Raw genomic sequence first — 23,365 nt, 5'->3', positions numbered from 1 at the left:
AGATGATTTTCCCATGAGAAAAATCTTACAAATGTGAGTCTGGGAATCTGCCGATCCGTCCTTATGGCAGAGCAACTGGTATGGCGGCACCAGGCCCGCTCTCTAGGTAATGATAATGATAATTAATTAACAAATTAATTAATGACAATAATAATAATAATGTTGTGTGTGTGTGATATATTATATATATATATATACACATTTCATCTGAATACTTTATTTTAACATTAAGACTGTAATGGTACACGTATTGAGTTGTTTGGGAACGTTTTTGTTTACCATTAAATTACACCCGCACTGCAGAGAGAACAGTTCATAAGACCAAGTCAGTGAATACATAATGTGAAATATACAGCTGTCGCACAATACACATGGTAAATAAGTATTTCCTGCCACGAGTAAACTTACAGCTCTGCTCAATACGTGCGGTACAGTACACACTCAAAAGCAAAAAGAGGAAGGCATAAGTTGAAAAAGAAAAAAAATAAAAAACGGGGAAGAAATCTTTATACAATAGCACCCCCTGCTGGGAATTCGTCGGATTCTCCTACAGCAGCCCAGAGCTACGCGACTCAGGGCTTTCCCATGTGCCTCGCAGCGCTGACAATATTACCGGCGTTTTTCGTTGTCATTTCACCACGGTGTTTTATATCGTGGGTTGTGGGTTGCTCCTTTTTATATTGATCAGATGTGACTGATGATTTAAATCAATATTGGTATCACTGTGTGTCCCCATCCCTGCAGCCAGCCACTGCGTGTTGCCTCATGGCTATAATTATCTAAATGACACCGTGGATACTACGCCTGGCACACCACTTCAGGCTTATTATTCCCGATTTCTGTTTGGTTTTTCTTTTCTTTGCAGTGGGGATCCCATGAATGCAGTACACAGCAGCTCAGTAAGTTCAGCATTTCATAAGAAATTAAACATTATGATTCAGATTTCTTATGGCAAGTCTAAAGAGCCAGTGTCGTGTTATTACCACACCAGAGCAGGTAAGTCAATGCAGGCAAGCAGAGACAAGTTTTAAATGTATCTAAGCTCTCTATCCATCTTCCAGGCGTGTATCCAGTACCAGGTCACAGAGGGGGTCCTGGAGCCTGTCCCAGACAGTGGGGCACCCGGCACTGGATTCCAGTCCATCACAGGCCTCATTAAGCCCCAGTCAGTGCCGACGACACACAGTGTGTCCCACCAGGATGGGGGTGAAGAGCCACAGATTTGGATAAATAGATAAATAATGGAGGACTTGGAGGCAGGATCAGGCCACCTTCTTCTAAACTATGCAGTGGATAGAACACAAAGCGTGTAGAAGCACATAGGCTTTATCTGCAAGTGAGCACATGAGAATAAACTCCAGAGTACCTCATAAGGCAGAAGCCTCTGGGCATGAAGACTGAGAACTCTGCTGAGCTGAAGGCTGCAGTGCTGTCTGGTTTGGGTTGAGTGTTTGTGACGCCTCCTCAGTCTTTGTGCCCAGTGCCCCCCAAAGGCTTCATGTAGCTAACTAGGGACACACATGAGAATGACTCATTTAAAACAAGCACTTTGGCCAGTACAGGCTTCTGGGCTCAGATCAGCGGCTGAGAGTGTAATTCAGGATCAGAAGCCCCTCCTGTCTGACAGTGACATGAGAGCAGCAAAGTCACAAGCTGAGGATCGCACCAGACTGTAAGGCCAAACCTTCCCAGGAAGCCCTGTGTTCCACAACTCCTGGCCATATACAGCATGTCATTATCGGCAGTTCCTGTGACTTACTGATTGGTCTCAAAGCTGTAAGCTACCTCTTATGGGTAAACAACATTAACTAAGAGAATGAGACGTTTAATAACCTAAGAATTCAGCAGCTGACGAATCGTCTTGCCTGTGTGGAAAATCTGTAGGTGCCCCGGTTCCCCAAATAAGGTTGGGACCCTAGGGAAACGCTACCTCAGAATCTGCTGGAATCTGCTGCTGGAAGCATGACGGCACCAACAGCTGCCGGCTGGAATAAAGGAGAGTCCGGAGCACTTCTCAGCATGACAAACAGGGACTGCTGCTTGTCTTAAAGGCAGGAGGAGTAGGCGACTCAGTGGCTTCCCACCTTATGTGGATTTGATTCCGGCACCCAGCTTCCTGAATGGAGTTTGCATGAATGGATGGATGAAATAAATCAGTGTAGCCACTAGGGAGAGCCGTGAAATAGCGCAATATATTGTTTCTTCGGCCACAAAGTGGCGACAAAGATCGGAATAAGCGTTTGCGCTGGCGCTTCTTACAAGCCCTAAATCATTAAGGAAAAACTAACAACACGGATTTTGTTTCCATGAAACCGTCTTTGCTCCCGGTATTTAGTTACACTTCGCAGCTAGATTGTTAGACAAGCCTCTTTCACAGTTTCCGTAGTTTGTACATATTGTATTTTTAGGAGCAAAGCCAGATTCTCATATTAGAATAAATCCCGTGAATGTTTCTAGTGCTTGTTTTAGTGCTTGTAAAATTTTCAACGTTTGAAGTGGTCAGAGGCCAGCACATTAACAGTTTAATCTATCAAACTATCAGTTTTAAAAGCTTACGACTAGCAAACTACTACAGGTTGCTGTCGAGCTGTCAGTTCAAAGTGAATATGTATAAACGCAGAAAAAAATGAACGTGAAAGCGATACTATACATAAATCACCATGTATCTTTCAGTGAAAGTTACTTTCAATAGCGAGCCACGCAAGACATCAAAAGGGCGGAAATTTAGATTCAGGTAAACTAGGGCTGCTTCGGTTTAGCTCTCAGTCCACGCCCAGATATACAATGCGAAATATAAAACCACATGCGGATTTACCGCCTGGGACTTACAGGTGAGATGCTCAGAGGGAGCCCATCTCCACTTATTGCCTCATCTTAACATGCTGAATGCATAACATTTAGAAATCAACAGCCACTTCTTCTTACGTGGGCTTCATTCTCAAGTCTTCATCGCAAGCAGTTATTAAAATAGCAGAATTCGCAGGGGACCGATAATACTGGCTGAAGATCCAATCGAGGGACAATTTGTTCTTGAAAAATGCACCAACAGGGACAGGATGTGGGTGTCCGAAGTGATGCTTTTTACCCCAGCGATTGCTCGCCGCTGCCAGGAGAACCTGCTACGTCCAAAAGCGAACCAGACTCGCCGCTTTGCGCCTCCAGCCAGACGAAGAACTTGAGGGAAGACGACGCTTTGTCAGGGGAGACGCGAAACTCCCAAAAAGGTTGGCTTGTAGTTTCCAGATAGTCTCAGCTGTATATGCGAAATTCATTTTCTAATAATTAAGTTCATAATCAATACATACATTGTTATCCCGATGACATGCTAATTAATTATACTGAAGAGATCAATCTATACGTGCAAAACATCTGTTTTACATGTTATTTCAGTATGTCTTGTTAAAGTTATTAGCTTGACTGTTTATGAATAAGCTCGCAACGAGATGCCGTTTATGGGAACACTATACGTAACACTGAGATGTCAGAGAGTACGCGTTGCACACGGTGATTAGTCTAATGTTCCTGTTTTCTCAGGTTGTAAAATCTCAGAGCCTAAACCTGAGAAACGGTACTTAGGAGTCCGTGTGCGAATGCCAGTCAGAGACATGCTTAGACGGATACGCATCGCCAAGGGGGTGGACCCGGCAGCCCTGCAGGTGATCACACCTCTGCTCCCCTCGGTTTAGCTTCGGCGTTTACCATGCAACATGTTCTCTTGCCCTTATCCATATTATAATTATAACGGTAAAAAGTATAACATTTTATTGTCAGGCTTACGTTCTAACGACTTTCCTTTTCAATAGGGCACCACAGGAAAGACGTCGAAAGGTTCAGGTACTGAAATGGACTAGGCCTATTCATTTTCAAAATAATAAATGGCATACAAATACATCAAATCGTTAGCTGAGCTTTATAAATGCACATTTAAAAACGTGCATGTTTGATAATGCAATGATTTTTGCAGGGGAAAAGAAACGGGTACCTTCAAGTGGAGATCGCCGCAGCAGGGCGGTGAGTTCAGGATTACGACGTCATTAAATGAGGACACGTGCCCCTAAATGGGGGGCTTGGTTACCTGTTATTAATGCTGTCCAAGCAAGGGCGTAAGCTTAATTTCTACATTGGCAAGGTCCAAATCTCATAACCCTGACACGGGGTGTCCATCAAGAAACTTTGCGATGGGACTCTCTGGCATATTGGGCCTGAGGGCAGATGCCCCTCCGCCCCGCCCCCCTCCCCCGCTGCTGGCACTCCCATTTCCAGACCATCCATAACCAAATCCAACATATAATCTAGTGAATTTACATACTCCAGACATACTGATGTCTGTCCTTTTCTATGATCACTCTGTTATTAACATTTTTATCTAATGGAATTAATAGCTGAAAACATCACTTTTAATGCAGTAGTTAAGGACTATAGTCATTCTTTTTAATTAGATGAAATACTATGTAAATGATCATGCAATCCTGTTATCCATAGTCCATTGGTAATCCAGGATCAGAATTTCTGGTAACAATTTACTTTAACTTCTGCTTCTTAACTCTTGATAAACTGATACTAATAAATTGATAATGTGTTATTTTCATACTTTACATCCTGCTACTGTATTTACAAAAAAGCTCTTTCGTAAAATAGGAGTAAGATATCTCTGTAAGACATATTGGTACCACTTTACAATAAGACAACCCTCATAAAGGGTTTATAAATGGTTTAAAATCAGGTTATTAATTAGGTTGTAACACTTTGTAAATCATTAATAGAGAAAAGAAGTCATTAGTAGAAGTTATAACAGTAATTTTTTTTATTAATGAATTTATAGGTGGTAAAAGAGATCCTTAGTGAAAAGTGTTACTGACATTTCTAAATTTGGTAAGATCTTTTCATTTACTAATATATTATCAAATTTGATTAGTAACAGTTTATTAATCAGACCATTAAGGAGCAGACTATTAAGGTTCAGGTCCAGGCCAAGCTAATATCTTAGTATTCTTACAAATGCATTGCTTTTTAATTTTAAGTGACTTACAAACTCTTTGGTAAATATTTTGAAACGAGTAAGATATCTTGGTAATGCATACCTAAATTTGATGGTAAGTGAATCTTTTAATTTACTAATGTATTATCAAATGATTAGTAAGAGTTTATTCATGGTTATGGTGCAGACCTTAAACTAAAGTGTTACCAAATATCTAATTCCTGTCCTTAATGTATATAAGTGGAAAAGGTTTGTCTCTAAATCATTCCGGTCTTTCTGTGGTTGTCTAGTGGTCTAGCCTACACCACATTACTTAAAGCAGACGCCTTTATATGCCATCTCTGTCAAATCTAGAAGGCAGCGCTCCAGCAAAGCCAACGAAGAAGAATATGAAACAAGGCCGGCTTACATTGAAGTGTGTGGAGCTGCAGACGAATAAAGCAAATGAGTAAATTAAAGATAAAGCTGTTTGATTAAAAAAATCTAACTGGTTTGTTGGGAGAAGTTAATGTACCGGTAACTGGTCACATTTTGTGCACGAGTACAGAAGTTGGTTAAGGAGATTTTTTTTTTCTTCAGAATAAAAAACAAATCAAGAGCCTGGAGGACCTGGCCATTATCGTGGAAGTGTTAGAGGAAGACCTCAAAGCCAGCAAGAAGAGACACCCTGAAGGGGCCTTTTCAGCAGCCATCTTCACTGGGTGGGAGGAAGACTGTAGGGGGGAGGATTTCCCCTGTCAAAACCAAATGTTCAAACACAGTCTTAGATCAAGCCCAGCTGTGATGCAGGAGAGCCCAACACCCTCAGAGGTCTCTCCAACAAGCCCCACAAATCAAGCATGGAGCTTCTCTCCAAATCCAATGAGCACAGAAGACATGGTCCCCTCTCCCACCGTTTGGGGCAGCCTTTACAGTGACGACTCGGAGGAAAGGTTCCCCAGCCCCCAACCAGCCTTGCCCCCCCCAAACAGCCATGCCAAATGGCTGGGACCATCACCCCCAAACTCCTCCCCTAACAGCCCCCAAGACCTCCGCGGGAAGCGTCTCCTGGAGCAGGGAGTCCTTCCCACCTGCTGGGCCAGTCAGTTGGCTGGTGACTGGGATGGAATGTCTTTTTTCTTGTTCCAGCTACAGAAGCAGGAGTCACTGCTAAGGGGAGTTGCTGAGGAGGAGCTCCTGGCCACGGATGACAAGGGAAGAACGTAAGTTCACTCCCCCAAGCTCGCTATCATGTGGTACAGCAGGACCATGTAACATGACATGGCCATCTTCAATCTAACCTAACCGTTAATGGGTTTTATGAAATCATTTTTGGAACAGACACCTCAGGTGACATGCTATGTCCCACAGAGCTGTACCCGTCAAGGAATGGATCCGTTGTGTTAGTGTAGTCCTGTGACCACTCAAAAAATGACTAATATCATGACTACCTATTTCATGGGGAGGGAAAAACAATATGTTCACATTGATTTTTCTACCATGACAGGCAAGACATTACTTGTTTGCTCCTTAGGCTTGGCTTGAGAATGATCTCAGCCCTTCAGCTTCTTTGCAGGCTGAAATTAAGTTTGCTATTATGTGCAAACTATGCACAATCAAACTCTTGAAAAATACCGGCTTTTTATATATAAATCCCCTGTGTCATTATATACCTTTACAGCACAGCTGCATATTTTTGGAGAGCCAGGAGGTGGGTTGCTTACTCATCTGTTGACTTTCCAAGGAATATTATTCAGTGGAGATATTAATCTCATTTTTCTGGAAAACAAGTCCAGCATAGATCCTGAACTGCGCCTCCAGTGAAAAACTTTATCTGACTCATAAACCAAGCATCTTTCTGTCATGTCTGCATGCAATGACATATGAAACCACAAAAATCAGAGATTTCCTAGAAAATTATCTGTAATTCTCCCTCATAAGTCCCAGTAGGTGTCTGTTACAGGATGTATATGTTAGCTCCATCTCTAACCCAGCAAAAAAAGTTCTAATAAGATTAATTATTCTAATAAGAATAATTCTACAAAGTCACTGTGATTCAGGATCTGGCCTGCTTTAGTGCCTTAGTACCATAAACTAGGGCTTTCCTAGTCCCTGATGGGTGCAGCAGTGCTCCATCCTCAGCTACATTAATCTATCATTTTATTTCACTAAAGCCACAGGTGGAGCATCACCAAGGATAAGCTGGGAGGTGCTTAGGGGGGCAGAGCAGAGCAGCATGCTCCTGCTGACAGGGCTCATCTGTGGCCCATGTATGACATGAAGAACTTCTGTAACAAATGCCCACTCCTTTTGCTAGACTGCTCCACGGCGCAGTGACCGAAGGGAAGAGAGCACTGGCCCATGTGATTGCCAGAAGAATGGCAGCTGTAAACCAGCTGGACATCAGAGATTCAGGCGGAAAGGTAAAGCAAAGGAGCCGGCACATGGTGCGTCAGCTGTGCGGAGAGGGTGCGGCCATGATCGGCTTACAGATCTGCTGCACGAATCATCGATGATAACTTATGGTGCAAGATACGACTTTGTATCTGTTGAGAATTTTGGGTTCCTAGAACATTGTGAAGAGGAAGTGAGGCACGGGTTGGTCATCTCAAGGGCGTCTGGTTCTTCCTGTTCCAGACAGCGCTTCACCTGTCAGCCCAGAGGAACCAGCACTTAATGGTGGCTGACCTGCTCTTCTTTGGTGCCAATGTCAACCTAAGGGACAAGTCTGGGAAGACATGCCTCCATCTCAGTGCTGAAAATGGCTACGTCAGAGTCCTGGAGGTAAAGGAGAGACCATGACTGGCTCAGCTGGCCCCTGCACTAACAGCTCACCCTGACTTCTGTGCGGGTATTATATTCAGACTGCGTTCACTTTTATTACTGGCTTCGGATGCGTTTTGGCAGGTGATACCTTCCCCTAAAGCAGCCCATTGTTTACTCAGTTCACAGGATAATTCAGATGAAGCACCACGCAGCAGCAGATCCGCTCCCAAGCTCCCAACCATCAACCTTCCACATGAATCCATATATTTCCGTTTCTTTCCGTTATAGGTTTTGAGACAAGCAGTACATAACGGCATGTATTTGGACATCGAAGCCAGAGATGCAAACGGTATGTATGACAAAAATAAATCGATTTAAAAATCGCAAAACACAATGTGCACAGCAAATGGAAACAGGCCCAAAATAAAAAATACGAACACGTCACCTTGGCTGCTCATTCCTCATTCTAGACACGATTCATAAATAGTGCCTCTGTAACACATGATCTGTGTGTATAGTGATATGTTCTTTTGCTCAGTGACCGAAGTTACAGTTCACACTGCAGAGAGAATATTAACTTCATCTGTAAGAATTTGCAAGAACTTAATATCCTGTAAGAACCACACCTGTGGCCGTTTATTGCAGCAGTCTCTCCGCACTGCCTGTGCCTGGTAGATTGCCGGCTTGCACTCACATTCTTGAACATGCACCCTCTTCGTTTCCCTCCCATCTGCCCCCGCCCCCCCACCAGGGATGAGCGCGCTGCAGTGTGCCTTGAACGCACTGGATGCAAACACAGGGGCTCTAGGGGGGAGTGTGGCCCCCAGCCAGATGAGGCTGCACATGCTGTGCAGGGAGCAGCTCCTGGACTCCCTGGAGTGTCTGCTGCACATGGGGGCCGGCTGGCACGGCCCGGGCCCCGCCCAGAGCTGCGCACTCGCTGTAAGCCATCCTGACGTAGCCGGAGCTGTGTCATAGCGTGCCAGCCTGAGTCAGAGTGACTGCAGAAACGTGTTTTGACACCACCTTGGCAGTGCCTAGTTACCTGGGAAGAAGTTTTTAAAACATAACCTTAGAAAAGTGAGTCTCCCCTTCAGAAAGCTGCACTGACAATCTGCCTGTCATGAAAGGTGATGCTATGGAACTCGGAGAAGACAAGGCAGGCCACGGATTCAGAGAGACTTCAGTTGTTCTTCTTATGTTATGTTGTCAGCTTTTTCCAGGGGTTTAAACATTTTAACTCGTTAACTGAAACGGTCTTAGGAAGCAATAATTTAAAAAAACATGTTTGGTATTTTTCCAATGAGCCGAGCTCCAGCAGGGGAACATTAACTCAGAGTGTATAAGCACTGAAAATGAGCATCACAGAAGTCAGACCAGAGTGGTAAATTGTAGTTGACAGGTGTGTTTGCTCCCTGTGTTTACCTTACCATCTTAAAATTAGCACCATTGCTATCATAGAAACTTACATCTCCTCCAGTAGCACGTTTAGCATGCTGCCTTTAAAGCCCATCATTACACCCATCTTTGAGGTTTTGACAAGAAAAGCCTGTGAGCCTGTCACGCAGAAAAGTGACTAGGTTGGCATGAAGTATTTGCTCGGGAAGCCATTTCCTTACAGAGGGCACAGTTCTGCTCTGCCGTTGACAGACGTTCATTGTCGACTTCCTCCTCTGCAGGACCATGAAGGGCAGCCGGCCCGTAGCTCCGTGTGGGTTCGGCCCACGGAGGGAGCCCTGCTGTAGGGGCACCAACCTGACACAGTGTGGGAGGTGAGTGACAGCAGGCAGCTGCAGAACTCGCTCTCTACACTTAACACTCATCACCTTAATGTTCACTTTTTGTGTTGGTTTGTTGTAGCGGTTATTCAGATGGATTTTTTTTAATAGTTCCAGTTAAGTACATCTGTCCAAGGACTCATGGAAGACAACAGAAGGCTGCTGATTCACAAGACCACCTCCCTAACTAAAAAAAAAATCCCCTATGCCTAGAACATCGTGACATGATTCTTTTCTCCTTCTTTTCCAGGTAAATCCACATTTTTTTCTGCCAAGAAAGGCAGCCCCGAGAACTGACAGTACACGTTTTTGAGTCGGCACAAGCCTGAGCACATCTTGGAACAAAGGACCTTTTGGCCTGAGCAAGAACCCATTAGCCTTCAAGAAAACCCACCTGCCATTAACAGAGCAGTTCAGTTTGCATGATGCTCATATGCAGTTCCAAGGTATGCCTCAGATTTTGCGTAATGCAACCAGAGTTATGAAAGACAGGCACCTGGGGACAGACCCTAGGATTCCGCTGACCTTTTGCAAGACTGGTTTCATGTTAGTTGGTTTCTGTGAAACTTCCATAGTTTGTTAAATTAATGCAGTAAAGTTGAAAAACTGAAAGTGTAGCGAGTCACTGGTTCAGTAAAGTGACCCAGATGCATACTAATATTTTTCTGCTTCTTGTCTGCAGACAGATGAAGCAATTTGAGTGAGTACAAAACTGATGATGAATGCTTATGCTGACATTCAACATATACAGTTAAGCTTCATTTGAAGTTTTCTAACTATTTCCTGCAATTTATGATGATTAAACAAAGGTACTTCCTAAACATAAACCTATCAAAGTATTTCCTATGGGATTGTTTAGGGAGTGTAGTTAGATTCTTTGTACTTATACGAGTATCTACTTTTAGAAATACATTTAGTTTTAGGAATGTTTACCAGCTGTCCAAGTATTACATGTTATGAAACATATAGTTTTAGTTTGAGAAATGCATTATTTTACCTAGACCAGGATAAGCAGTGGATGAATAAAAAAATAAACGGAATTAATTATTTTACAGGGTTGCATACGTAAACTGCGGCTAAGCACGCAGCCTTGCTAAAGTACCTGTAACATTATATTTGTCGAACCTGTCAGACTGACGTAGCTCAAATAAAGGACAAAATGAAAATAAAAAAGCTCTGGTTAAGGACTGATTTTACGGTCTTTTTAACTTCCAAAAAGAAAAGAAAAAAAACTCGCCTATCTAGTCTAAGATTCCAATTTACAAACACAGCAGAACATGGCTGTATCACTCAAACACCAAAAAAAAACATTTGTTTTATTTGCGAACGTCTTGAGTAACAGATAAAATCTGATGTCAATCCTGTTGATATTGATTACATTCAATGAGTCTGGTTTCCTGGAAAGGAGTTTGAGGGGAATTCCACCAAAGCTCTGCTCTGTCACCTTGACAATGACTGTATTGTGTATCTTGATAAATTAAGGCTTATTTTGTTATTTTTATATTTCGTTAAATGAATCGCGCGGTTTCACGCAGTCCTCCTCGGCAGCCTCAAATCTCTGTAGGAAAATGAGGATTATAACCCGGAAAAGGGAGCGTGCAGGCAGCCAGTGTAAAGATCATGACAGGAATGTTGTCTTAAAAGATAAATCACATCCATATACTGTAGACGGACAGGAAAACATGCAGAGGGTGGTGACGCTGACACTTGTACAAAGACGCACACAGACTCTCGATATAAGTCGGAACGGAAAGTGGCGACAGGTTATCAAAAAAACGAAAGGCCAGCGGCTGCACGCGCTGCATTTCTCGTCTGGATGTAATAGATGCTTTTCATCTAGTTGTGACCGAAATAAAATCTGTAGCAGGACTGTGGTTAAGGGTAAGACACATCACCCCTTTCCCTTCTGGTGCTTGTCCGGTCAGCTACTTTAACTTGAAAATGACACGAGGTCAGTTTGATAATTCACCCGCTCCTACTTTAACGCACATGACAACCCAGAATGGAAATATTATTATTTTTTCACAGATATGTTCATGCACTTAAAAACACTGCTTTGCGTATTATCTTATTGCATTGTTCGGGAATCGCTATTCACTATAGCAAATAATGCGAAATTGCTATTAATTATGTGCTAGCTCCTGGAAGCATCCCGGCCTGAATTCACGGAGGATGTCATGGCATTATCGTGTTTCATGACCGCAGGGTAGCGCACACAACTGCCTACTTCTCACGCATGTTTACCTAACAGATCACTTAGAAGCTGCTGGAACGAGATTAAATGCGTCTGTGGCACCTGCGAGGCAATTTTGAAGTGCAAAATAAAGCCGTCTTAAAGCAGATACGTGGAATTTAAACTTTAGTAACATCCAAGCGAGGACACTCCTTTGCTATAATGACAGTTGCACCCCAGGCGACGTGACCACACGCCTTACAAAGTGATCGACCTAAAACCAGTCAGGTCACGTGTTCAGTCGCTCATGTCTGATGAGCCCGCTGTTTCACCGTATATTTCCTTTGCAAAAGTGGTGAATCTCATTATTTCTGTAGTAAATGACATATATTTCAAAGTGCCAATCTATTCTTATTTCCGAAGTGATCCACCTCTCCAAAAGAAGCTTTTAATATCCCTTCTTCTATGTGTTTGATTAGCACAGGTAATGCATATGACGTTCGAAATGCTTCGTTTGCCAGTTTTATGAGTATGAACAATCAGCAAATCAGGAGACGATATGTACAGTACTGGGGGCAAGAGTTACAAACTCGCAGCTCTGCCTCTGGGGTACTTAGTCTCCATTACACCTTTTGACTGCTTGGTTTGAAATTCGGTGGTATATTACAGTATTTACCGGATAATGCTCTAGCGTCTTTGCATTACTAAAATCATCTCTGTTGAAAAGCTTGTCTTATTCCCACGGTGTACTTTTCTGAATATAGGAGTAAGTCTGCAGACTTTAAACCAGAAAACGAATTGTTACAAAACGTCCGGCACTAAACACGTGACTCTGGGCAATAATTGCAGATTATAGGCCTACTGATAATGATTAAGTTTGATTACACCTTCCATATAATAATATGTGCACTTCTTACCGCAAATTCAATCCTTAAATAAATATATTTTAAGCACTTTAACAACAAATTGTGTTTTTCCCCTTCGTAATACGGAATACACGGATTCGAATGGATGCATAAGCCGAACAGTTGCAATAATTCCCCATATTTTCCCGTATTCCAATAGGCCTACAATTAACCTAGTAGGCTCAATGCCCCCTTAGCGAAATGGCAGTACCATAATTATAGCGGCGTTGTGCCAATCAATATAGGTAGGCGCGTACAAACTCAAATTTTCTGTTAACGCTTGTCGCGGGGGGTCCGGGGTCTATACGGCGGAGGAAAAAGGGCGGAAGTCAAGGAACAACCCAGAGGGTTTGGCCCCATCCCAACGCAGGCCATGCCTACCCAATATTTAGACAAAATGTAACGTACAAATTAATTACTCAGTCAGGCAATAACGTGCCTACATAGACTGTGAATAATACGTCGGTAAAGTTGCAGTCAAGGTAATCAGGCCAATGAGCTTCCTTCGTCAGATCGTATCTTTTAAAACGCCCCCCCTTCCTCGCCATTAATTCCCTTCTTCTACCGATACCTCATACATCAGCAGCATGTTATCATGACACTCACGACGCACATCTCAGCGACAGTAAACAGGCTTACCTGGACATGTTTGGATGCATAAAATAGTTATACAAAGTTTCAAGAACATTAATATCTGCATAGCCTATATGTATTTTTAATATTTTATGTGTGGTTTCCAAATGGTGCCTACCCACAAATTTGGTTTGGACAACGCCCCTGCATAAGTATATATATACACAAGTTCTGAAAAAAATAGTACTTCAACCAATTCAGGCAATTCATCTTATGGTTTATGCAGGAGATTGTCGCGGGGAAATAAAACAACAATAGTTAGTTTGCGAGCTTGTTATCTCAACAACTATACAACATAGGCCTATACTATCATAAGGAAGACATTTTTGCAACTTTCCTACTCCACCTAAGTATTGTAGCCTATATAGGCGTAGACAATTACGTATAAAAGCAATACGTTTATTCAAAAACTGAAGACTGTTTACATACCACTCGAAATGGGCAATAATTATATGCCCTGAGTTACGTGGTATTTGCCAAAGGATTCTGTTTTGTTTTGAAATGATTAAATGTAAATTTAAGGATATGTCATATTAGTGTCACATACACTAAAAATGAATTAACCACCCAGTCTATGCCTTTACAACAAAGCAGTCACATCACGGATTCCTAAAACAATAAGGAACAAATCAGTGCCTGTGCCCGTGAACCAGCCGTAGAATTAAAATTCTGCTTTACTAATACAATAAGAATACAGGTGGATTTAAATTCTTAAGACAACGTATAGCACCCCCTATAGACTGCGCAGGCTATCCATCAAATTAATCTTCGCTTCAGAAAACCGCTTCCACTGAAAACAACCTCAATCTCTCATTAAATGAGAAAAAAAACATACAAATACATTAATCCTTAAAACTAAAAACAATTAAAAGGAATATAAATTACTCACTGAAATAGCCGAAGAAATACCTAGTAGAACTTGAGAAAAGTTGAATGACCCTTTACACAAGCGGCGAAAAGCGAGCGACTATACTCTTCTGTAATTAAAAAATAATCCATATGCACAAAGCCACAAAACGGGAATGGAACATTGGACCTACTCGGCACTGACTGATGAAAATCCCCCCAGTATATCTTTATACAAAGTGTAACAAATATGTACTAAGTTTTTCGGAAAAAGTAAATATGACTTGAAAACAAAAATTAAAAGAATACCACTGTGTTTAGGTATCTGGTCTAAAGTGAACATGAGCAGGGTTAGCTGGATGAATATTAAAATAACAAATAAATCTCTATTTCCACACAGGCGGCAGGAAACGGATAGCGGATTCCAAAAATATTATACCACTAGTAAATGGGCTAAACATACGCCCATGGATAGATTTAGTGCCGCTAACTGCTCTAAAAATTACCAAATCACTCCGTGCATTTAATAACCAGAAGCCAAGACCCCGTACCCCATGTGCACGTACCCTCCTTCCCTATCATACATGTTACTCGGCCCGCCTCACCATGAATCTGGCTCAGACAGCTCCAGTTCTGCTTCTTTTTCCTCGACATAAATGTCAAAACTGACCTACAGAGCTTAATTATCGCCCTCCGGTAGTAAAATTTCCCAAAGCAAATAGTTCTCAACAAAGAATTGAAAGCAACCTTTATGTGATTAAAAAAAATAAGCTTTATAAAAATTCAGTTTTTAATGGGACTTTATTTTATTGTTTCGAAATACCCCAAAAAATTTAAAATCATCGAGTAGTGTTATCAAACAAATTTTAGCCTATGTATTATACTTGACAATTTTATTTTCTTTTTATTGCTTGTTATAGACCTAACCATTCAAACATACACACAGAGACCTCGCTAGGGCTGTTTTCAAATAAACTAGTTTAGTGTGTTCTTTCATTTTCATAAAATTCAGACCGCCCAGTAAAGACTCAGACCCGCATTTCATAAATTAAAAAGTAGCGCTCTATATATAGGCTAACGTAGGCCTATTTAAATTGTCTTATAAATTTTCAATTTTTAAAGTAGTTAAATGTATACAAATGTAACTAATTGTTTAGTTTATTTTAATAAATCGATGGTCCTAATAGCATTTAATGGCCCGTAAACCAAAATAGACCAAAGTCACCGAAACGCCAAATATGCTTAAACAAATACAAATAGCCTAGGCCTACTTAAAATTTTTGGGAAAAATCTCTTATCCAAGTTTCATCTTATCCGCCTAAAGGCATGGATTTACTGGACTTTGCGGTGCCGAATCTATCGAAAATAACTGACATCTTATTTTCTTTGAAGTAGCTTACTTCGTGACTGCATTGATCGCCCAAGATGATGACATTCTCAGTCATCCCACACTTCTGTTGGCTGTATTTAAAGCCGACTTAGAAAAATGCACAACCTATGCCCCGGTTGTCAATTAAAACACCATTAATTAATCTGAGTTTTTAAAACGTTAACTTGAATGCTTAGAAATGTCTCATCGATTTACGTAAAGAAAACTTCATATATTCAAGCAGCTGCTAGAAATTCATTTTCAGTTACCCCTTTAACTACCAGGTATATGTTAGCGACTTTTTTTTCCCCAATAGTCTGTGGCCAAATTAAGTATATTCTTGCTAAGTTCTCCGTCGCCCCCTGTGGACAGCATTCAGCATAAATTTAAACCACACCTCCACTTACAAAAACGAAAACTATCAGTTTGGCCAACAACATTTTATGGTGGAGTTAGGAAACACTTTCGTTTCCGGACACCTTGTTAATCATAATCAACACTATTACCAATTAAATGTTTAATCACATAAATGATTAAAGCAATGGCATTTTCTTAGATTACCCACTCAGCTACCGTATCAAGGCAACGTTTTTACAAATATTTCTGGCTGTACTGATATCACGACAACGACGTTACAGCATAAGCGAGGTCTTTCGACGATCGACAGCCGTGTAGCCTATAGTGACGTGAAAGGGAGCGATGTTCTATTTGCTTGAAAACTAAAACATAATCGGTACGTGTGCAGATAGCGACCGACATTAAAGCAATGTAAATACGTTATTCTGAGTCTCAACTTGTTTTATTCAGATGCTCTGGCTAGCATAAGCTATGTGTGCGCCAGGCCCCGTCAGCCTTTTTCTTCGTTTTGCTAAAATACCCGGGCAATTGGCGGGCCCTCGTGTCTCTCAGCAGTATGGACACACAATCCATAAAATCAAATGTTTTATGTAGTTTTCTTTCTTTAGTGCAGCTCTGCGTTAGGAAGGAGTAACCGAAGACACTTCCCGGGCGCCAGTCAAACACCACGACGCGACTAAACGCTTCCAGCGTCTGAAACATGCGGCCACGGGCAGTTTTTACATTTAGTATTTTCCTGTCAAAATACGGATCCGTTTCTGGTTAAATTTTTAGTCACAGATTGCAGAAACGAATAATGAAGCAACTTCCCTCATCTTGGCCAAATTACAACCTAAGAACCTCAAAGACACTCCTTGCCCGTTACTGATTGTATTGGAGAAACACAGCGATGGTCTTTCAGCACAGGAACACTGGTATAGCAATTTTCCGGCTTTAATAGTAAAAAATACTGTCCCAGCTCCATATACTCTAAAGCCGAATCCTACACTTTCTGCTAGCTAAAAATGCCCAATGATAGAAATGAAAATTGGATGTGTGTATGTATTAATTGCCATTACGAAATGTCACACAACCTTGCTTAACTAAATCTTACTCTTGGTCAGCATGAAACTGAATAAAACTACATAGACTGCACTGCCAGAATTCTGCATTAGAATAATTCATAGCCATATTGCAAAGTATTGGCAATTGTTAACCAATTTCAGTAATGAAACTATGGACTGGAGACACAAATCACTTTATTCGTTTAATCAAAGAGAATCTACATTGGTCATGTCTGAAGTTACATAGAAATTTCAGATTTAAAAAGTGGGCCAAGGATGATTAAACATAGTACCATATGTAGGACTAAAAAGCAAAATCTTCTGTAAGAAAAAGAAAAAACAAAAAGATACAATAAATTGCATATCAGCAATTTCAGATGACTACACACGGCTAGTGGGTAAAAGGTTCAGTAGGGTCCTGCCATTACATACATCATTAGTGAAATGTGTTCTTGCAATTGTATCATAAAATCCACGTACTATCCTGTAGTATCAAAATCTGTCACTTTAGCAAGTATTGACTTCATCCAGGAAAAAAAAGACATTTCCCCCACTGCTTGTCATTATTTGGCTACAGTTTTAGGTTGTGAAATAAGTGTTTTTTTATTCACCTAAAATCAATACAGAGTCCATGTATGGAATCCGTAACTATGGCGAAAGCTAAATTGGTTTAACTGAAATTCAAATGAATCATAATGGAAACTGTTGCCTCAAACCATTAACAGCAGGAAAGACTGCTACACATACTGGGCCAAAAAGTTAAAAAATAAAATAAAAATCAAGCTAGCAGAAGGCCCAAGTGAGGAATGTTACCAAAATAAATAAATAAAAAAATTACACTACTTGTAGAACTTTCACAAAATGCCCCTGATTGCCCTACATGGCAAAGACAAAGGTAGGGACACCATTGCTTGGAAAACTGTGGACAAGTGATTGTTTTCTCGCAAATACAGCAGATGGAAAAGCAGGATGAGAGCGACACCCTCTCCACACCCCTCAATGAAAGGCCGCTGGTCAGAGGCCTCAGAGAAAAGCTTGTCCTTTCTACTTGCACACAGCCGCTAGCACCACTTAGACAAAAATAAAAATGAAACAAAAATTAATCCATGCACTAAACCAAAACAGTCCTTAGATTACAAGCAGACATGCTCCTGAATTTAAGCCATGCATTGTGTGCTTGGGTTGCGGAAATGAATGCATGGACTTGGTTTGCAAAGACCGTAGATGGAAGTAGTTTGCAGTATTCACTGTTCTTGCATGGCAGTTGCATTTTCCATATTCATATTCCACTCAATGGTATACATGCACTTTCCTAACTCTGGACAATATGACACACAAACACATTCAAATTGAACGTCTGAAGGTATTCAGTTTGTTGGAATGACTTACAAGGCCAATGCAAGGAAAAGGCCATGACCATCACTTATTCCTCTCTGCTCTGGAAATCAGGCAATATTTCATACATGCCGAGAGAGAATCTCTCTGCCAGATCTAGATTGTCAGCAGAGTACAAGACATGTACTTTAAAGGACCTGCAAAGTTGCGTTTTCACAGTGCTAAAAGACGTCAACTTTTACCTTCAGCAACTAATAAACACGTCATATGAAGTGCTGAAAAGAAAATAAAGCAGGCTTTTACATTAAAAACGCATAACAAATCCAACATAGCTACCTAACCAACAGTATGCCATCCATGACATTTAAATTCTCTTTTCTTGTGCTGTTTAGCCATTGTGCTGGTGCAGAGCGGCCTAGCATCAGGCACCTGTGTCTTGCTTCAGACGCTGACTGCGGGCCTTGTACACCTCGATGAGAAGGTCCTTCACGTACTGGATCTCCCGTTCCACAGATTCCGCCTTGTCCCGCAGCTCCCGATTCAGGACCTCCAGCCCATGTAACTCCTCCTCCAGGGAGTCCAGCTCTGCCCTCTTGCGCTGCCGATACCTGCGGGAGGTCGTGGTTTTATTGCGGTTTTTACAATTACAGCCTTTGCCATCCAGTGACTTTCATAGCTTAGGATATGTCACACTTAAGTGAATGAGGCAATTAAGCCCAGTGTTTAACATCCCCGGCCCCAGAGACCCACCGTATATTTGCTTCTGTTGAGTGTTGACTGAGCCGTTGCCTGTTGACTGAGCCATTAGCTGATTGACACTGAATAACTAAACTGAACGAGGTCACAGGACCGGCTATGTTTTTCGTATCCATTCATAAATGTTAAAATTTATTTGGATGTTCAACACAAAAGTATTAGCCAAGGAAAACAATGACCCCCAAAATTAATGTTTATTTAACTAACAACTATTGCATATTTTGAAGACAAGAACAACTGCATCTAATTCATAAAATCCAATTAGATCATCATAGTAATTTAGCTATTTGAATGAGATTCTTTCGATTACTCTCATAATTACCAAAGCATGAAGCCAACTCTCAACCAATTTAAATGGTGCGATTCCCTGATCTACAGTTAAGAGTTATTAAACCCAGAGAGACAAAAAGGCACATTACATCGGGCCTTCAGGACCAGTTTGACGTCCCCAAGTACCACAGCAGAGCCCTGGCCCGTCTTCAGGCTTATGCATTTCAGTGCACATCACACACATGCATATTCTCACCTATGAGCTGCTGTTTTGTTCTGATCTCGCTTCTTCTGCTTACGCTCTCCCTGATTGGGGTTCGCAGGCGCGGCTTCGATCTCCAGCTTGATGGTGCAGGGCTCCACCTTCAGCTCTGGAGCTGACCTGTGACTAGCCTGCCCTGGCAAAAGCCCCTTCCCATCTCCCTTGGGCAAGCATTCTGGACTGGAGTCTCTAAGCAAATCAGAGAAGCCACTAGGGCGGCACCCTGTCTCCGTTGCCCCTGATCTCATCTGCCCTCCTGTCAGACCCATGAACCCATGATAAGGTTCCACAGAGCTGCTGGACTGAAGAAAACTCTGGGTCACCTCCACCCCTCTACTGAGAACCTCTGCACCACCACTACACCTGTCTCCCTGTGAAGTCTCCAACTCTGCACCACCCTCACTACCAGTAACCTCTCTCAATCCATGGCCCAGCTGGTCTTCCCTCTTGCAAGGTGTGTCCATTATTGCACCAAGACAATACCCGCCAGCCATCTTCTCTTCACCACCAACATCACCTGGGAAGTAGTAACAATCCTCCTCTTTCAACTGTACAGAACACTCGCCAATCTTTACTCTGTTTCCAACACAACATCCTTTTCCAACCCCCTTTTCAGCCTCCACACCTAAGTAGTTAACACCTTCCTCTGGGCTACCTGAGTGATTTTCTTTGGAATTCCAGATATTATTTTCCAATCCATCGGCCACCCTCACCCCATCCAAAACTCTCCTACGATTATTGCTGTTAGGACGAGTGCAATTGTAAGGGGCAGGTCTAGGTGTCTTGCATCGGCCAATAGGGCCTCCGCAAAAGCTCAGCAGGTCGAGTTCCCCAGTTGCCAGGGTAACAAGAAGTGGAGTAGATTCTGATTGGCTAGAGCTGTATGAAGCATAGGGCAATGGGTAGTACGACTGGGTACCACTTTCTGGGGTTACATGGTCACATTTCTCTACTTTCTCCACTTTCTTTGGGGTCGCATCAGACAGGAAGTAATCCTCTAGTTGAGCAAGCTCTTCTTGCAATAAGGAGGTCATCACCTCCAAATCAGAGGGCACCTGGACGTCATGCTGAGGTGGCGAGGGGGGAAGGGACTCCCTGGGAGAGGAGTGAGAGGTAGGGAGGTAAGAGGAGAAATCAACTTTTTCCGTCATCCAGTCAGTGAGAACATCACCTATATGTGGGAAGGGGAGAAATAACAAAAAAAAAAATATATACACAATATGTAAAAAAATATATACACTGGCAAAAAGAAATGACAGTCATCAATAATGATCAAGCAATAATCAAATCGATAACATTTGACAAGGGCGTGTCCCTGTCCTTTCCCACAAACACAACCTGTATTCCATGCTAGCACCTAAACCAAAAGCTATAGCTACCATCACGTACCAAACGCTTAACTCAGTTTCTAAGGGCAACGTTACAGTAACAAGTCAGAATTACTACGGCAACTTGCGAAAGGTCTTTATATACTACATGCATTGCCAAAATATTTATTTTTACGTTACTCACTGTGCAAGGAGAACGAACGTGCTGCAGTGCGGCTACCACCCTGAACGGGGGAAAATAGAAAAGCGTATAACGGCAACTTACCAATTAAGTGCTCGGTATCTTCTAACTCCTCCCCCCTCCTCTGCTGTGATTGGCTGCGGCTAGCCAGTAGGGGAGAGAGAGTGAGGGGGTCTACCGGGCAGTTGAGGGGAGTCTTCCAGAGAGGTACCAATGCCGCCATCATTTCCTCTGGTTTGATTTAGAAGATGTAACGTTGGCAATACGTAAAGATGCACGAGATGAGCCACAAAGGACAGAGTTGAGGGAGTGTTGTAAGACCTACAGGGAATTGGACAAAAAATTAAGATCTTGCTAAAAACCAATTCTCCTGGTTAGTCCTTTGCCAAAGACACCAACCATGTGCACAACATCCCTACCCAGTATAGTAACAAACCTCTCCCATCTCAGAATCTCAGCACAGAACTACTAATCAACAACAGATGCATGGATTCAGCTTGGGAAAAGAACATTTCTGTTCTGGAAATTTATTTATAAGAATTATATATATATATATATATATATATATATATATATATATATATATATATATATATATATATATATATATATAAGAATTTACTTCTTCATGGATGCTAACATAAGCAGGTATTTAATTTGCACGTCTCGAAAAGCATTTTATTCACACAAACCTGAAGCTGTTACAGTAAATCATACTGAAATCATACTTCTGCAAAATTACAAGTTCATTTGATCACACTGCCAGATTTCAGTTGGAATTATCACCTGACACTAAACATTGCCTTCATTTCATCGGTGCAGTAGCAGAATTAAATTATTTTGAGAAAGTCAAAGCATGAACTTGCTTTAAACCATACAAACCTTCACTTTTAAAACAACCACAAAATTAGTGTTACATTTGAAGGGAAATAACGTTAAAAATCAGAAGAGAAAGAAACACCATCAAGAAATCTTACATAGTGATGACTAATACAAAAAATATACATATCAGTGCCACTTTCACTGCTAAGAGTTTTACCCGCAATCACAAAGAAACCTGTAAATAGCCCCAATTAACCCTTTACTGCCTAGACAGTAAATGAATTCTCAAAAAAAGTTTCTTGGAAAATTAACGCGCAAGTTATAATTCGGTACAATCAAAGCATTCTCTGGCATTACTAAACTACGTATCAATGATAAAAAATAATATTAAATTCTATGTTATTACAATTTAACATCATGCAAAACGTCCGTTTGAAAAAAACTCAAGTACCAAGTAACAAGGTAGAACATACCATGCAATTCAGCAAGTTCATAAGTGCCATGTCGTTTTACCGGCAGAAGAAATTGTCGTCTATGGTTTAACACTTCATCTACTGTACTAGAGCAGCTCACATGCATGACATTGGCGCTCGCACCACTTGGCAAACTTATTCAAGCATTTCTCACGTTTATACCTACATGCATGCGTTTAAGCGGAAACCTTTGTCTAAAACGACTGCCATACAGCACAAAATCGGGTACAGCAACCACAGTACACATACGAAGCCATTGTTATGATGATTAACACAGCGACGAACAATTCATTAATTTACCCCGTTACATGCAGGCTTAACTAGAGCAGAGCCCAGGTGACAGAATTAGGATGAAGACAACGCGCAGTGACCGGGACTGTCTCCCCTTGGCGGTGTTAACAGGTACAACAAAGCCAGCTACAATGACATATTTAACACCACTAATAAAAAAACACTGCCACTCAACTCAAATACCCGAAAACACACGCTACAGACAATGACTAAAAGTTAGGTGATTAGCAGCCCATCAGAACCGCATCATTGGAGTAAACTTTCACATCGTGCAATAGTACAGTTAATCTAACAGCCACGACAAACAACAACACATAAAACGTATTAATTATTATCAATCTGCAAAGAGCAGGTTCAATTACTTAAAATTGAACAGAAAGCAGATCATGCACAGTTAGGTTCAGCTGCAGTACCTCAAGAGTTATCCGGTGGTAAAATCAGACAACACCGAATTATTCATAGTTTATTAACCCCGAAGTGGTGTCAGAAGTGCCGCCAGCCGCAACCACCACCATCCAAACTAGGTAGCCTACCCAACAAGTTACAGAGTAAGACCAGGCGAAAAATAAACTCTAGAAAGTGTGTGAGAAGTGTCAGTTAAACTTACTCCATTTTGGCGTCTGGGTTTTGCTAATAAATCGCGGGGCTTCGCCAAGGCAAAGTCCGTTATTGAAAAGAGTGCAGGACACTCGTCCGGTTTAAAGAGCCATGTCGCGTCCACGGGCCGCCTGAGTCGGATGTACTCCTCCGCCGTTACGCACGGTGCTCTAATGCCGAGACGTGGGCTGTCAGCTCCGTTTTAAAACTGCGCCCGGACTCA

The 23,365-nt window shown here is 41.8% G+C and overlaps 2 protein-coding genes and 1 long non-coding RNA gene across 6 annotated transcripts in view; 2 read left to right on the top strand and 1 right to left on the bottom strand.

The window, feature by feature from the left end:
- Positions 1-1,305, top strand: part of LOC140579246 (uncharacterized) — a 15,023-nt gene extending 13,718 nt beyond the window's left edge. The window contains exons 2-3 of the long non-coding RNA XR_011983350.1: positions 866-899; positions 1,062-1,305. This is a non-coding gene — a long non-coding RNA (uncharacterized lncRNA). The remainder of the gene's footprint in view (positions 1-865; positions 900-1,061) is intronic.
- LOC111833798 (uncharacterized) overlaps positions 1-23,365 on the bottom strand; it is a 26,518-nt gene extending 3,153 nt beyond the window's left edge. Inside the window, exons 1-4 of one of the 2 annotated variants that reach the window (XM_023792395.2) lie at positions 23,153-23,365; positions 21,044-21,280; positions 19,445-20,621; positions 18,592-18,770 (exon numbers count right to left, since the gene is read on the bottom strand). In XM_023792395.2, the coding sequence (XP_023648163.1) occupies positions 18,592-18,770; positions 19,445-20,621; positions 21,044-21,185 (1,498 nt within the window). In that variant the 5' untranslated portion in view covers positions 21,186-21,280; positions 23,153-23,365. Of the gene's footprint in view, positions 1-17,005; positions 18,771-19,444; positions 20,622-21,043; positions 21,281-23,152 lie in introns of those variants that run through there. The other variant, XM_023792396.2, reaches the window with a different exon arrangement.
- LOC111833797 (uncharacterized) lies at positions 2,346-10,685 on the top strand. 3 transcript variants are annotated; one of them, XM_023792390.2, is made up of 11 exons: positions 2,360-3,224; positions 3,535-3,656; positions 3,804-3,834; positions 3,965-4,011; positions 5,558-6,180; positions 7,275-7,380; positions 7,595-7,741; positions 8,012-8,072; positions 8,475-8,665; positions 9,403-9,495; positions 9,752-10,685. In XM_023792390.2, exons 1-10 carry the CDS (start codon positions 3,038-3,040, stop codon positions 9,466-9,468), a joined length of 1,581 nt encoding a protein of 526 aa, XP_023648158.1. In that variant the 5' UTR covers positions 2,360-3,037; the 3' UTR covers positions 9,469-9,495; positions 9,752-10,685. The 3 variants fall into 3 exon arrangements, with proteins under 3 accessions (XP_023648159.1, XP_023648160.1, XP_023648158.1); XM_023792391.2 differs by lacking the exons at positions 8,475-8,665; positions 9,403-9,495; positions 9,752-10,685 and having other exon boundaries at positions 2,346-3,224; positions 7,595-7,808; positions 7,903-8,037; XM_023792392.2 differs by lacking the exons at positions 8,475-8,665; positions 9,403-9,495; positions 9,752-10,685 and having other exon boundaries at positions 2,348-3,224; positions 7,903-8,037.

The sequence above is a fragment of the Paramormyrops kingsleyae genome, chromosome 17, assembly GCF_048594095.1.
Source record: "Paramormyrops kingsleyae isolate MSU_618 chromosome 17, PKINGS_0.4, whole genome shotgun sequence".
Taxonomy (NCBI): domain Eukaryota; kingdom Metazoa; phylum Chordata; class Actinopteri; order Osteoglossiformes; family Mormyridae; genus Paramormyrops; species Paramormyrops kingsleyae.
The sequence above is the reverse complement of the archived record's forward strand: the minus strand, read 5'-3'. Positions and strand labels throughout refer to the sequence as shown.

What these genes read in the sequence shown, in the direction of transcription:
- LOC111833797 (XM_023792390.2), top strand. Translation starts at nt 3,038, where the DNA reads ATGCACCAACAGGGACAGGATGTGGGTGTCCGAAGTGATGCTTTTTAC. An exon ending in GACGCGAAACTCCCAAAAAG is followed by an intron (nt 3,225 to 3,534) that starts GTTGGCTTGTAG and finishes CTGTTTTCTCAG; the next exon opens with GTTGTAAAATCTCAGAGCCT. An exon ending in CCCAGAGCTGCGCACTCGCT is followed by an intron (nt 8,666 to 9,402) that starts GTAAGCCATCCT and finishes CCTCCTCTGCAG; the next exon opens with GACCATGAAGGGCAGCCGGC.